Genomic DNA, 16303 nt, shown 5'->3' on the forward strand with positions numbered 1-16303 from the left:
AAACATTTAAGTGTGACAAACATGCAAAGGAACAGGAAATGAGGAAGGGGGCAAACACTTTTTCACACCACTGTATGTATTAGAGCTCGCAACTACGTATGTAAATCTGCAGGATTAGCATGTGTCTGAACCTTTAAATGATCATATATGTGAAGGTGTGTGTTTTTCTTCATAGTGTAGAGGTGGAAAGTAGACTAGAACATTGCGACAAGTACTGGCCTTAACTACAATTTTAAGGTACTTGTACTTTATTTTTTGTATTTCCATTTTATGCTACTTTATACTTCTAATACATTACATTTGCGAGGGTAACAGTTGGCTGTTACTTCACTTCTGTACATGTATTTAACTGCTGCAGATCAGGGCTGTGTACAGAAATAATTCATTAATTTACTATTTACTGCACATTATACAGGGCTTCTATGTACAGGAATATACAGTGTCTAAATTAAGTATTTTCTAGTATATCTGTAATTTAGTTATCTTTTCAGTTTGATTCGAAGTGGTAGGGTTATGAATATGTTTTACAGGAACTGTATAGCATGCCAGAGCTGAATATAATCACTTACTTCTCAGGTAATAACCATAGATTGTGCACCACTTTCAATAATACGGTGTTGCATTCATTTGGGCACATAAAAGGGAATGCTAATTCTCAATAAACATTGGGAAAACAGTAGAAATGTTGACCTCACAATACAGTAAAGAGATTTCAGACAGAACCCAAAAACATCATCAGCATACAATATGATTCATTGTTATATATTTAACTGTCCAGTAATGCCACAGTAATAGAAATTGAAAATTTAAAGGGGCCACTTTTCCACAATAAACTTGTTTTTGTAGAATCTTCTATTATCTTGATGATGATATATACTTTTTTTAATGTAGTATTGCTTTCATAGAGGATGGGACTGTTTCCTCCAACCACAGATTGTGTGTTTGTGTGGCTGCATGTTGGCTTGCACACCAAATTGTTGAGGCATTTCCCATCTCAGTGCAGTGGACGCTGGTGGACAGCGAGGCGGCCATTGATAAATTGATCACAGTGACATTGTGGAGTAGTGAGACATGCTCTAAATCCCTCCCCCATCCCACACACACACACATACATACGCGGCTCTGGCATCAATTATTGTGGATTGCGTGGTTGACAGAGTGTAAACCAGGTGCCGGCCCTCAATCCAATTAAAGAGATTTAATTGGAGAAAATAAATGGAGTGTGTCCACAAAGTGCTGGCCTACCCACATTTAGTAGATTTTTTTTTCTTATCCTTTTTGAAAAGTAAGGTTTTGTTTATGAAAGAACGATTGAATCTAATAAAGCCTCAAGGCTGTTGCTTTTCCCAGACTGCCTTGCTCCACAGGTCAGTAATGCAAACAATCCAATTTCTCCCGTCTGGGAGCTGTACTGGCATGTAGAAATGGGATTATTATCTAGAATGGGCCCAGCAGGTGTTTCTGTGATACAGTGTAATTTTAGGACGGTGATAGGGTTTCGCGTGGTCCAGGCTTAAATTCCCAGAGATGCTTTTAAAAAGAAACAACCAACAAATAAGTTGGAAAATGTGCCACATCGCGGCCCATTAGCATTATCACCAAGCATCAGGCTTCATAACGAGGCTGTTTCCCTAACTGAGTTCCTGTGTGTCAGTGAGTGGAGCGTCTGCAGTTGTCAGCCATCATAGATTGTGGAGCTGAAGAGAGGTTGTCTGAAGCGGTCAGGTAGCGCTCACGGTGGTCCCGACTTTTCCACACGTAGCTCTTTTCTATCCAAATTTGTCCCAGGGGATAAGAGAGTGGCTCATCCCTGTCTGCCCCCCACACTCCTCACAAGGGACAGACATGCATAATTCAGGATTGTTATCTGTCTGCTGGTAACCTCCTTCTTCCACCATACACACACACACACACACACACACACACACACACACACACACACACACACAGATCTGCAATGAAACAGTCTGACTGCACATCAATGATTCACCAGACAGCACCACCCCACCCTCCTCTCCGTTGAGGGAATCATATGGAGCCGACAGGGACTCCACAAGCATGCAACTTTCTATAATTGGAACGAAAAAAGGGATAGTGGTGGAAATGCTGTATCAGGGTTCTGGCGAGAACAGCATAGGTGTTCAAACAGCCATTCAGCAGTGTCAACCAGCAGATGGGTGACCGGGTGCGTACCCTGGCCCACTCGTTAGCCGCCGGGACAGGAATCCGGAGAGGAAGTGAGAGGTGACGCGGCGCCAAGGGTTTCATGCTAGAGCTAGAAAACACTTCAGAGTTTGGATTCATCATTGTGAAGAAGACAGATTTTAACTGTCTGAAATGCAGCAGCACTGGGACTGGAGACAGTTGCCTGAGTCGCCCTTAAAAAAAATAAAAAAATAATAATAAAGACAAATTCCCTCCCAGCTTCCTGCTGCGAGCATCTCTGTTTCCCCAGGTTTCCCCTGCCTGTTTATCCTCAAAATTCTCTTTCTCACCGCACCCACCTTCTTCTTTCTTAAACATCACAGGAACAAATCAGCAGACAAGCGATTGTACAAGTTTTCTCAAGCTTTCAAGAATTACCACCATTTCATCATGGATAATCACAGTTAATAACCCTTCTCATTAAGGAGACGAGAATCACGGGTCATTAATATTGTTAATATCTTCTCCCTTTCCTTCTCTTCTATCTCTCTTATTGCCCCTCTGTGCGTGCCAGAGGGAGTGGAAACAAAAGGATGACTAAAAAAGAGCTTAGCGCGACAGTGATTAACCGATAGGGGTAGATGGACTGTGATGAATCAAAGTTATCTCTCAAATCTTAATAACTGGAATTAGCCCCTGATTAGATGAGCTTTGGCTACAGCGGGGAGTAGTCTGCATTTTCACTTCAAAGAATCCCGCACATGCAAACCTGTTCTTTTTTCCACTGCAAAGAAAGAAAAAATTCATTGAGGCAAATAGGCCAATGGAATACATCTCAAAAGGGGGTCATAGGAGAGCAGAGAGCATGAAGAAAGGTATAGATAACACATACAAACAATGTTGCACCTGTTCTTGCACAATTTGGTCATTTTTGTGGCTCCTTCTCCGTCTTCTCTGTCTTTTTCAGTTTTCCTCTTTTTCTAACATGCTCGGGGTCCAGTGGGAGGTGTCAGAGTCTCTGTGACAGGGTCATAATGAGAGTGGCACTCTCCTTCATTTGCATATGTTTGCCATTGTCACAGCGGTCAAGGAATGTCATGTCGAGATTCCTGCATGCTTAAGTAATGGCATTTTGTCCCCATGAGGACCTCTGGCCCCTGTATCATAATCCCAGCATGCGAATAGGAAAAAAAAAAAAGAGTGAATTAACATGACAATCAGCTGATTCTAAAACAAATGTTGGCATTTTTGTCCCCTGCAGAATTTCAAAAGACTCATCTGTATTCCGAAGCACAGTCCACTGGCATGACGCCGCTGTGGAATTGATTTACGGGTTTATATGACCAGAATGCCAGAACATCCCACAGTTCAGTTATCGGTTTTCATTTCATCCAGGTCTTTATCTTAGTGATCAATAGCAATCTCATAGAAGTCGTTCAGTTTGGAGGATTTCTAAAAGAATATATGTCAATATCACTTTGTTCAGACAACTTTAGAAGAATGAGAAAAAAAAATAGAAATGAGGTGAAAAGTAAATTAAAAAGTTATTTAGTGTGTTTTGATGGGGTCATAGCAGCACAGTGTCTGTGCTGGCTAATGAATGAGTCCAAACACTAAAGTGGATGCATCCCACAAGTTAATCCAAATTTTGACACCCAGTTTGAGTAATTAGTCCCCGGTGTAAATATCTGTTATGCAACAAAAGAGGCAACAGCACTGAAACAGACAATTATCTCCTCTTATGGCGTTGGCAAAATGCTATGAGTCTAACCATGTGTAACTGATGGCTTTTTCACAGGGCCTCTAGGCTTATTTGGATGTGTTGTTGCTTATTTATTTATCTGCGTTTTTACCATGCGGAGCCTGAGCCCAGACGGAGCTGTGGCTGAGGCAGACAGGTTCATTACATGTCACCGGAGTTCAAAGTGATCCTCTGTCGACTCTGTTTATTAAGTGGCGCCCCGGCGTCTCTGAGGTATTTGAACACTCACAGTCGCACCGCTAAGAGCAGTCCCGTCTCGGTGCGAGGCTCCGTGTGCAGCGCCTCGCTTGCAACATAATGAAGAAATCAGCAAGGGATTGGGGAAAATGAACTCCCTTTCTAATACCTCCATCCAAAGGCCGTGGAGCAAATAAGTGCTCCCAATAACGAGGAAAGATCACGTTAACGGCGATGAAACATGTGTGACATGTGTGAAAGCGGTTAAGCCTCTTGGAAAAGAGCGGCAGAAGGATGCTCAAAATCGAAATTGACTCGGACGTGGAGCGAAGACACTGAGTGTTTATTTCCATGAATTGACTTTTCCACAAATGAGGTGGAAAAATGGAAAGACGGGAGTTTGCAAGGGAGGAAATGTGAGACAAAACAATAACCCTCTCCCCAGCCTATTTGAAATCATAAACCTGTAGTGTTTTCTTTTTGTTTTTTTGAGGTGGGGGGGTGTTGTGAATCTGCATCAAATTGGGCTGCTTCTCCACATCTCCCCGCTCTGCCTCTCTCTCTTTCTTTGCCGACATGGTGCTGTAATTGGTTGACTGGGGGGAGGGGAATAGCCGCTGCACCAAATATGTACCTCCTCATGAGAAGCTCAGCTGAAGGTGTTTTGTTGTTGTTGTTTACCTCTTCTGAGTTTCTCTTTTCTGGCTCACCTTTGATTCACTGGTTGGCATGTGGTTGTAATTAACACACGCTGCAGCCTCTGGTGAGTGTTAACAGAGAGACTTGGAGTAAGATTATGTGGCTTGCCTAATTAAAACGGACCCGGTTAGACAGCCTTTATTTATGCGCCTTCAAGACAAAATGAATGCCAGTTGCCAGTGGAAATCATCTCAGGCCGTCTTTTCCACCCGCCTGCCTTACTGTCTGTGTGCGGGGTACAATTAACGGAGCATCAGCTTGCAGTGCCGGGGACAACGAGAGGCTTTCATGCAGCTGGCTGGAAAGCACTCAGGGTTTTGTTTGTGTTGCGTCAACTGATTGCCGCCCGTTGGCCTCCGGTCAGCCGCGTTACACTTTTCACCGTAGACTCTGCTTGGTTCATTCTGTGGCGGCCCAGCAAGATTTCTCACAAGTTCGCCATCGTCAGGATTAAAACCGAATGAGCGTTGTTTCCGAGAGGAACGCCCAGTGCACAATGCGGCAGATGAGGTGACAATTTTAGTGCACTAAAAAGCTTGGAATCCACTTAAAAAATGTTGTCATCTGTAATCTGGCAAAGCATGTAGCTCGTGTACATATTCCGTGGAGGAACGAGACAGCGATGCTTTAGGTTAAGTCAACATTGAACTATTCATGCGGTTTGGGTTATGCAAGAACGCCGCAGAGCGGTTCATAAATCTGTTTGAATTGCTTAGTTTATAGAATCAGGAGGAATGCTCCTTGCCTGAGACTGTATGTGTCACACAGTAGGAAAGGCGTAAAGTAGAAAGACCTTCCCTGAAAAATGATCCAAGCTTCGTGTGACTGAGCTGAAGCCATAAAGCTGCCCACTCCATCATGGCAGAGATCGCTGAGATTGATCAGCCCGCTCCCATTTGAGTGATTTCCCTCCGGATTAAATGCAGCGCAATTAGTCGCCTGCTGTATTTTGGCTTTGCGTGGCTCTTTGACCCTCCGTTGCACGTAAGAGTCAGTGCAGCACTCTGCCGATATGAGTTCCTCCTAACAGCTCTTGTATTTGCACAGCCCATCTCCTCTTGGCCTCTCAACACCGTCCCTCTCAGCACTGCTAAAGAGGATCACCGTATCGCTGGAAAGCAGCCAAGGCGTACCTGCTGAGATGGATTATAGCTTTGGCCATGTGCACGGGGGCTAGCACCAGTAAAAGCCTCTGTCTCTCTTTTTGAATACTGTATGCTGGGGGTTTCTCTCAGACTGCCAGCCTCAGCAGTGGGCATCGCCACAAGGCCTTTCTTGACCTCTCTGGCTCCTGACGCCGACTGTAAAAACAAAATCTCTGCTCTAAAAGTGATCTCCTTAAGTAAGGGTGTCCAATCCAATTTTACACAAGGAGAGTGCTTAAGATTAGAGATAGTGTTTTTTATTGTGCTCTTCAGTAATAGGAGTAGAAAGGGTGAAAGGAGAGATGGAGGGAAGGAGGGAAAGAGGAATGAAAAGGATGGGAGATCGATAAAAGCTGCTCTCTCTGGTTGCTTTTATTCTTCACCGTTTGTGCCCATGGAGACAAGGGCCTGCAGGTAGAGAAACACTCGCCCAGGGTCCAAATATAACAATATGACTCGTATGGCCCGTTCGCAGCCATAATGAACAGCAATCTCTTACAGTGGAATGAGATGTGCTGTGGACCTGACTGGTTTGCCATGAAGGGCTTTTTATTAGGCAGCATGGATTATCTTGACGACGGTGAGTCAGCCCCAGCGAAGAGGGTGCGTGGTCGCACTGGGACAAGCACAACTCCACTGATTTGCACAGGCTTTTTTTCTTCTCCCAGTTCATTTCCAGTTGAATAACTCGATTGTCACAAAGGCGAAGATCATAGAAGAGCCAGTGTTACTTTGTGTGTTCACTAATGAGGCCTGTACTCTCCGCCTCCTTGCTTTTGCCTTGCTGCTTTTTGAAACGGCAACGGCATGATGCTACAACGCTTAAGTAGTTTTCGTTTCTCCAATACTGCCCTCCAGGCTGTTATCCTGTTTGTATGTCACTCGGCTCTGTCTCAGTCCTTTGCACTTGCTCAAGTTGCAACAGACCTGACACAGATGCACCGGCCTGTATGCCTTGTGAGTATTCAGATGTCTGACCTGAGCACAGAGATTTAACACACTCAGGATTTAACAGGTTTACTAAAACATGTCATGACAAATGCAGAACTCCGGCATGAAGAAGAAACGGTGTCCAGCACTGCTAGTATACTATCTCACAGATTCCCCAAAACCAAGGAACTGTCAAATAAATAGCTTAAGCAAACAAGAAACAAAGCATAGCTCTCTTACAACTTGCTCATCAGAAATAGCAGGCAGAATAAAGCAGCCAAGAGAAATTGGGTTTGGTTGGATTTTTTATTTTATCACACCATGGCTATATACAAGCTGAGAATATATTCAACGCCACTTGCTGATCAATGCCACAGTCCAAGTCTACATTCTCACAGTGTAATGCTTTACATGCGCATTAGTGTTTTGATTTTAAATATTATCCTGTTTTGATCATATATGGGATATGACATTAAACATTAACAAAGGAACCTGGTTGTTTGATGATTGTTTGAGGGTTTGATTAACACCGTTTTTGACTGTCTATCTGACACCTACACATCTCAGCCTCTCTGTGGTTTTTTTCTCTCCAACTCAGTCACCTATGTGAATGCTGAATCTGTGGGAAACGGGACAGGTTGTAGTTATCAGAAGCATTCTGATTTCCGTTTGTACTCCAGGTGGTATTGACCCACCAACCCAACAGGCTTATAGGTGGCATGCAGGTCAACAGCATACACACATCATGGAGGCGGAACTCATTGGAAGAAATGCAATCTCCAAACCCATCGGTGGAGGATTCACAGTATTTTTTCATCTACAGTATGTTCATAGAGAATAGTTATCGCTCATCTCAAACGCCATTCTCACGTCTCAGCTTGCTAATTGGACCCAGTGCGCGGAAGAGGAAGTCCTGGCCTGGCTGTCCGCTGGCTACACCGGAACCCCTGAAATATTGGTCGTTGTCCCCAAAGGCTAAATTGATAGCTGAAGCGTTCTGAGATTGCCTCAACCGCTGAGAGCGAATTTGGGTCTCTGGCTACCGTGACACTGTTGCTTTACCACTTTGCTGAATTGTGCTTCAATATCTGTTCACTGGTTATGCAAGACGCAATGCAACACAACATCATCTTGATCCTTTCACTCTTATTTTAGCATGTTGATCATAACATTCTGATTAATTAATCAACCAAAATTGTAGGTTGAATGGAAAAAAATCTGTGCACATGGTAATAAGAAAACCAAAGTAGCACTTTTTTGGTGGGGACATGTTGCTTCAGATACCAGTGAGGAGATAAAATCTGGTCCGGGAAGTCCAATCTGAGTGATACATCCATGAGTAGGAAGGGGTATCAGAGGGATATAATACTACAAAACAGAATTTTACAACTTACTGGGACAATAATTTATCCCCAGTCTCCACAATTGTGAGATATATATTAGAAAAAGCGTTGGCATCACAAAGTAATCTACCAGCAATGTATGCTTGCATGCATTTACCTCGCCAAAGCAGTGCGTTGCAGGTTGACTGTGCAATTTGCTGCGGCAGAAGTTGAGACAGGTTAACTTGCAGCATGACCCTGTGTTGTGTTCCCGGAGGCCTCTGCATCGAGACCTCTACTCCTAATGAGGAGTCTGTGTTGTAACCGCCTCAGGTGCCACAGTTTCCAAATACAGTCTGAATAACCCAGCTAAGATAATGTTTTAAAGGTTTATTATAACTGTGTTTTATATATTATATTATATGATGATTGTTTTTTTTCTGATCATAACCAGTTGTGTAAACACACACAGCGAATCCTTAAAAAATGTTTAAAAAAACTAAAATAAAAACCACATCCGGACCAAGGGCGGCGATCCTGACAGTGACTAACGGTAAAGACATAACTAAAGCTTTGATCTCCTTAATGATACGAGCAGTGTTTGATGTACAGTAGAGCACAGCACCTTTGTGTTTGCAGGGTGCTGAGCTTTCCGTCTCTGCTGGACTGTTGAGCGCCAGTATGTTGATGGGTTTGCTCAGGCTGGTTAAAAGGAGGACACGGGGTCTGCTCGTACTTGCAGTTGTCATACCGGGAGGTGCACGTTTTCTTTTGGTTTTTTTAGGTAACCAACCCCATTCTCCTTTTTAAAATGGACTCTTAAAGTTGAAAATTGCCAACATCAAGAGCTTCCTTGAATTAGGATGCCCCGCAATGCAAGTGTGTTATATAATGCCATGACTGGAGGGAGAGGAAAAGTAGAGCACAGGGGTAGAGATTAAAAAAGTTTCTGCATAAAAAGAAAGGGGTGGGGGGAGATGAGCATGAAAGGGAAAAGGGGGGAAGATGGATAGAGGGAGAGACAGAGGAGATAGAAATACAGTGTAATAAAAAATGAGAAGAGGATTAGGTCAGGTCCACTCCTGCAGCCTCCAGGCTCAGCGGGCTGCAGGAAGCTGGTCAATCCCTCTCCTCTCTAAAGGCTTCTCTCTTTTTTCATTTAGATAATGGCGCATTTCCTTAATTGGCAGAGCACAGTTTAGGCCGAGGTTTGTTTGCCAACACGTCAGAGTAGAATTATTTCCACTACATTTACAGCATAGTGTATGCTCTGCTCTCTCATTAAAACCACAGCCTCCTCCTGCCCAGATGGAGCTTTCTGTGGAAGTGTGCAGAAAGAGGCCAAACGCCAGAGCAGTAGCAAAAAAAAAAAGAATAGTATAACACATAATCCTATCTCACCATCCTCAGCCAGCTTGTAAAGGAAGAGACAGAAACTTCTCTATCTATTTACTGTTATTGTTTTTCTCCAATCATAAACTTCTGGGTGCCTTTTCCTCTTTTCTCTCTTATCGAAAGCGTTATGCATTGCGCTCGCATGATCTGTATCTTTAAATTTGATTGAGGTTATTTGCAGGGGGTGTTATTGGATTTCTTTGTTATTGTCTCACCTTTTCCCTCTGAGTTTTTAATGTTGGGATGGATATCCGCTCCAGCAGCACTCACGGTTCTGCTCATTAGTCTGGATTCGCAGAGCCTGATGCTCTGCAACAATAAGACATGCACTTCTGTAGTCCAGCTATTACTGAGTTTAACAATGTGCACCAGCAAGAAAAGTCCATTATTACTGCAGCTCATCATCTCAAGCATCCACACGAAACAAAGGGTCTGTGAAAGAGCTTCGTTGCAAAGGGCCATCTATCACTTAAGTCAGGAGCAGAGCCTAAAAAACCATATGTGGTGCAGATACCACATACTGTGTGTTCTGGGAGCATATGGATGAATGAGAGTTGTACGAGAGCTGACTAGCGCTTGTTTTGGTTTTTTAACTTTTGTAGAATACCAACTACAATGTGTCTCCAATTAATATTGAAAACTGTCAAGTACCAAAAGGCACTTGACATCTGCAATGAATGAATCATTGTTGGCATTCAAAGAATAGGTAAACTATACTTTTACTAGTTTTAAACATAATTTTATGTCGCCATCATTTTATGTCCTATAGCTACTTCAGAAATAAACCTTGGTGCATTTGAGATTTCAAAAAGGTATAATAAAAAAAAGAGTCAGACGAGAATCCTCATTTTGGCGCTGGTTACAAAAACTCAAAATAAAACCCTGAGAAAAAAAGGCAGGGATAGTGAGACACAGGGTAATGTCTAAAGTAGGAGAGTAGAGCTTGGAGAGGGAGCAGCTGCTGCTTTAACAGACCTGTCATTGAAATCAAAGGGCCTAATCAAAATTGTATCAATTAATTGATCTTTCCTCTTGTGCTTTGCCACAAGTGCATTTGAGATCCCCCCTGACTTATGCCCCTCTAACAGCGAGCCATGCTCTACAACATAAACTGTGTTCATTAGCAATGATCAAGGCATCCTGTGATCCAAGCTGAGATGTGATATGATGGCTGTTTCCCCCTGACTTAGTTGGTTTGCAGGACAACTCTCCCCCAGTTGCCTTGTGAACCGGGGGGAACTCGCATGGCTTTCATGCTGCTTGTATGAGTCAAACAATGTACTCCACTTTCATCACAACTGTAGTTCTAACACTTGCCTCCTGTTGTGCGTTTCTTGCAGGGTAACCAAGAGGCCACCAACCCCCCAGAAGCGATGGCCCAGCCGTACACCCCAGCCCAGTACCCACCTCCCCCACAGAATGGCATCCCCGCAGAGTTTGCGGCACCGCACCCGCTTCCAACACAGGACTACAGCGGGCAGAGCCGGGTTCCCGAGCACGCCATGACTCTCTACACGTCCACACAGACGCACAGCGAGCCGGTCGGCACTGACAACAGCACACCCACCATCACCGCCACCACGACCGCACCGGTCAGTGTTCTTCATCATCTGCAAACACTGTTCTCAACACGCTGTCAGCAAGTAAAAATATATTATTATCACTATTTTCTTATTTTCTTTTACATAACGTTGATGATGTCTAGAGAAAAGTCTACTGTGTATAGATATACTGTATATGTGTATAATTTTCAACATCTATTTAAAATGGCTTAATTGTGCTTCTTAATATTTTTACCAATATCAGACAATAGTTAACATGATTGGTGGCTTTTATCTCAAAGTAGTTTGACTGAAAAGCTACAGTAGATTCTTATTTTTTGCTACCTGTATCCCCTCCCTGAATTTAGTTTCACAGAAGAACGTTGGCTTTTTTTCTGCCACTCCTTCTCTCTTTCCATCGTCTGCCATTGCCTCAAACCAGAAAGCTCCAGCATCATTTGCTGGAAGAGTCAGCTCTCTTCCTGTTTTGTGCCATAAAATATGTATTGTAAAGCGACACCGAAGATTTACAGATTTGCAACAAATCCAGCATTAAAAGTAGTTAATAGGATAAGTATCTTGCCATTAATATGGAAAGATGAGCATGAAAATGTTCACAAATTAAAAAAATTAAAATGGCGATGAATTAATAATAACTATACATTTAATTATACATGGAATACGTCATAATGTTATACATGATTTTAATCAAGGAATATCTGAAGAGACTTCAAGAGACATAATTTGTCTTAATTTGCAAATATATTATGTATTGTTGTTTTATAAAAATTAGTAATTTGCGGTTCATAAGGTTTATTCAGAGTTGCATTTAGAAACTTTGCACTTATACCAGTGGTTTAATGTAGTACATCTACAGTATACCCCCACTCTATATACACAAACCATGTCATACCCCATTGTTTTTATTTTATTTTTGTTATTTCAGTTGAAAATCTGGATCTATTCTGCATCACCAACACACACAAATGCCCCTTCTTAATAAAAAGTGAGGGTTGAGAGTAGAAGTAACGCTGTGAGAGTGAAGTGATCATTAATAAGCAGCAAAATACTTTGATGTCCTGGCACTGCTTTGTGTGTGAAGTAAGAGGTATATTTGGCAAAAAATATAATCCAAAAAAGTGCATTTCTGAAGAACCATTTGGTGTTCCCTTAAAAAAATGTAAGCCTGTGCTGTTTTATTTATTTGCATGAAGGAGATGTGACATGCTGTAGACATGAATAATTCAGGATCTCTGAAAGGAGGACACGCCCTGTTCTCCTCATCTTTTTGGTTGGTTAAAGGACCAAAGGAGAGATGCACCTTTCTCCGTCAGCCCAAACCAATTGATGTTGGGTCAAATCAGCTAATTGTTTGTTACAACATGCAAATGCTTGAGAGATTTGTTTAAACATAGTACATAGAACTGTACCAGGACCTCATTATACTACTTTCTTTACTCTAATTTTCCCCCTCACCCTAAGATCGCATATGTTTAAAGAATTGGCACCTTGAGTGGAAAACAAACCCCCGGCAATGCTGCACGCTGAGATACGCAGCTTGGGACTGAGGGAATTTCTAAATGATATATTATACATTTCATTCTTGTGTACTAATACTCTGATATGAAGTAGCTTGACCTGAGATTTACCTTCAAAAGAGGCAAACGTAGATAAAAGGGAGGACAGCTTAGCTCCAAACTTTAGAGACGTGTCTAGAAAGACGGATACTGCTGGCAGAGATGGGAAAGAAATAAGACCTCCAGACCTTCTTTTCTCCTTTACCATGACAACAGCTGCTGGGAGGGTCACGGCAAGGCCACAGCCCTCTTGAGAGGGATATGGGTCACTCATAAAGAGCATTGTTAATAACTCCATTTTCCGAGCCTTGCAATTACTGTGCGGCTACGGACATTTGGCGGCAGAAAAGTGCTTATACGGCAGAAGCAGAGCCATAGCGCTGCATAGCGTATTACCATCGGCCTGTAATGTAGCAATGTTTGATTTGAAGATTTGTGTGACGCTCTCCAACTGCTCCACGGTTATGCGCCACACTTACAGTAATGGCTGACACACAAGAGAGTTTAAAGTGAGGAGAGACTTGGCAGGAGGTTCAGCCTACTCCTTCCTCTTCCCCCTCCGACACCGTACACCACTCCTCCACTCGCTATCTCTCTCTACTCTGTCCTCTCTCTATTTCGCATTTGATTTCATTTCATCTGCTCACCCGCTGTGAAGAAAGCCCAGAGATGGTGGCCATGAAGAGATGAGAGCTCGCCTTACTTTCCCCCGTCTTGCACCGTCCTTGCACCCCCCCCCTCCCTCTCCATTCTCTGCGTCCACACTCTCCCCAAATCCACCCATCTCTTCTGAGCGAGGACAGAGGGATGAGATTAGTGGGGTGTAAACAGAGAGTCTAATCCTCAGGGGCCGCTGGTGTAGTGTCGCCCACTGCTGAGTTCCCCAGCTTTAATGACAGGCCCAGCCTGTTTGCTCTGGGTGCCACAGACGGGCCCGGGTGCCTTTGATTAGGGCACCCTGCAGAAACACAGATTGAGGGAGCAGATCAGCTACTAACTGTGACTCACCCCCACTCACCCTCCTCCCTAGGCTCGACTCTGCTGCGCTCAGCTCCTCTACCCCACGAAGACGCTTTACTCTGCACATCTTCTCGACTTAAAGACTTAAAAAGAGTCAAGAGAGAGTGAAAATTCAGTGAAATGTATGGCTTCTGTGTGAATTCCCCGCAGTGAGCGGAGAGTGTGTATGTTTTAATGAGGCGCAGGGACTCTCTTTGCTTCGCCTCTCTGTTTCTGTCTGTGTCAACTAGTCCCCCGTCTATACTGTGAAGGTGGCGTTGTCCAAAGCTAGACCTCTGGGACCTTGCTCCGTGCCATGTTCAAACAAGCTGACTTGAAAGCAGGCGACTTGAGGAAGAGAGGCAGCCCCCAACTTTTCTCCAAATCCTTAGAGATGAGGGTAGCAGAGGGCTGCCAGGGAGCTCTGCTGGATGAAAAAAAAAAACTGAGCTCGTTATCTGGCTCATTTCAAATAGTCTGAGGTTTGGTTGAATTTCATGAGTAATCATTCTCTTTTCAGATAACAAATTAAGGCAGTGGCGTTGGGGCAGCACTCCGTTCCAAATTTTTCACAGCCCGTGTCAGCGGCATGAAGACTTTCCGAAGGGTATTCTGGGGGACTGTGATAACATAGACACACACACACACACACACACCAACACACAAGGGCATGCGGAAAACACGGGCGAGCACATGCAAACATTCACACATACGCGCACGCACACTCTCATCTCTCGTGAGCTGCGTTTAAGGGCTTGAGTCTCCACCAGGGTGTAGCTTTCAGAGGCGGTGCTGATGGCAGCATGTAGGCCACCATTAAAAAGGGGATAACTGTTTTATTTGGAAGTGGGAGGAACCGCTGATTTTCCACCACTGTAAATTCCCATTTGAAAGATATTATAAATATCCACAATCCTCTCCTGGATCATTTAAAGAGTAACACTAGTTTTTTTCTATATTTTTCTCATTGTCCACAAATTAGACCAAACTAACAATGTGTTAGTCCGTCTCTCAAAACATTCTGACTTCTTTTCCCTGTCTGTACCTCTAAATCTTTAAAAACACCTCACAGGCGTATTATTTCATAAAAAAATAGGCTCATTAATTTGGTAAAACTACTGTAGTTTGTATCAAACAAAGAGGAAAAAACATTTAATTTGTTGAGAACTATTTTTGGTTTTGAAATAACCCTTGTTTGCTCTAGTCAATGTCTGTTCGGTACAGTGTGTGTGTTCATGGTAATGAAAAAAACATGTCTGCCAGGGCAACTGTTTGGCTCATTGGTGTGTTTTTAACAACAACGGAGCTGTATGGCACAGAGGAAGAAGATCTATCAGGCTCCGATCATACAATACTTGTTAGTAGATATATTCACTGTTGGTTTGGTCTTTGGATGGGATTACGAGTGACCTGTCAACGATTCAAACCGATTCGATATCCAGAGTCTGCAACCTGAAAATCAACAAGTTACAACTTTAGGCGTTAATTGATTATGCTCTGTCACATCATCGATGCAGTATCGTGCATGTCCGCATTGCGATGAAATGATACATTTCAACGCCCCTAATAAAAAACTAGATTATTACTAGATTATCAGCAGTTTTACCATTTAAAGACACTATTGGTTAATTTCTTATCCATCAGTTTAATTGTTTCAAGTTTCATTATAATCATGTCTTTTCTGTCAGTTTACCATGGAGGATACGTCTACATATGACAATACCCATAAACCTCTGCCACCGATAAAAAGAGACGTTCTTCGTTGCAGTTTGGACCAAAGCACTGCTCTGTAGAATTCATCCAGAAGCTCAGTGATGCATCTCACTGAAAGCACCTGCAGTAGACTTCTCTGCTTCGGTTTGTCTATATCCTCGATAACCAGATCTCTCCTATTGCAGTTGCTCATATTTTGCTCATTTTCAGGTTCATGATTGTATTTAGAGGTTTTACCAGAATAGGCTTTTGTGGTTTAATTTTCAGAAAACGCCGTATTTTTGTTGTAGTGCAAATTGATGCAGCTCCTCTTTTCACCATGTGTGTTGAGGTCTTTTGTTTTAGCTACAGAGTGAGGCATCTCACTTCTGTACCATCTTTGTTTGTGGGAGTCACACATGGGCAGTAAGTACTGCTAGCTTGTCAGTTGCAGAGCATGAGGAAGTCCCCTGCTAGCTGCTAGAGATGCATTATAACGGGTTTTACAAAGTGACACTTGTTCGTCTCTGAAGTAAAGGCTGAACTAGAATAGAGCTGTTTGGAACAGTCTGTGAACAGTGTTCTCTGTTGGAGATTGGTAAGTCCCTTTGGGGTGGACTTTGGGCTTTTTCACTTTGTAAACCTATAACATGCACAAAAAAAGATATTTATCTCACAATAAAGAAAAAAGTAAAAAGCCACAAAGTATAATATTAGAACTTTAATTCAAGTAGGAGAGTTTAATCTCTACCCAAGCTAACTGTCAATCACTTGAAGTTGTTACAGCTCAGTATTGTCACGCCTAAAATAACTCCTCCGCCTTGCACTATTTTATATAAATCGGGGGGGGGAGTAGGCTAGGGTAGTGGCCCACTCCCTGTTCTCTCAGGTGATGAAGAGGATATATTTGCAGCTTCTT

The 16303-nt window shown here is 43.0% G+C and overlaps 1 protein-coding gene across 14 annotated transcripts in view; it reads left to right on the top strand.

The window, feature by feature from the left end:
• Nucleotides 1-16303, top strand: part of LOC117958594 (RNA binding protein fox-1 homolog 3-like) — a 407104-nt gene that overhangs the window by 354117 nt on the left and 36684 nt on the right. For 11 of the 14 annotated variants that reach the window (XM_034895077.1, XM_034895075.1, XM_034895078.1 and 8 more), the window contains one exon: nucleotides 10916-11218. In XM_034895077.1, coding sequence (XP_034750968.1) covers nucleotides 10916-11218 — 303 coding nt within the window. The remainder of the gene's footprint in view (nucleotides 1-10915; nucleotides 11219-16303) is intronic. The other 3 variants (XM_034895081.1, XM_034895086.1, XM_034895085.1) reach the window with 1 other exon arrangement.

This window comes from Etheostoma cragini, chromosome 15 (assembly GCF_013103735.1).
Source record: "Etheostoma cragini isolate CJK2018 chromosome 15, CSU_Ecrag_1.0, whole genome shotgun sequence".
In the NCBI taxonomy this organism is placed as follows: Eukaryota; Metazoa; Chordata; class Actinopteri; order Perciformes; family Percidae; genus Etheostoma; species Etheostoma cragini.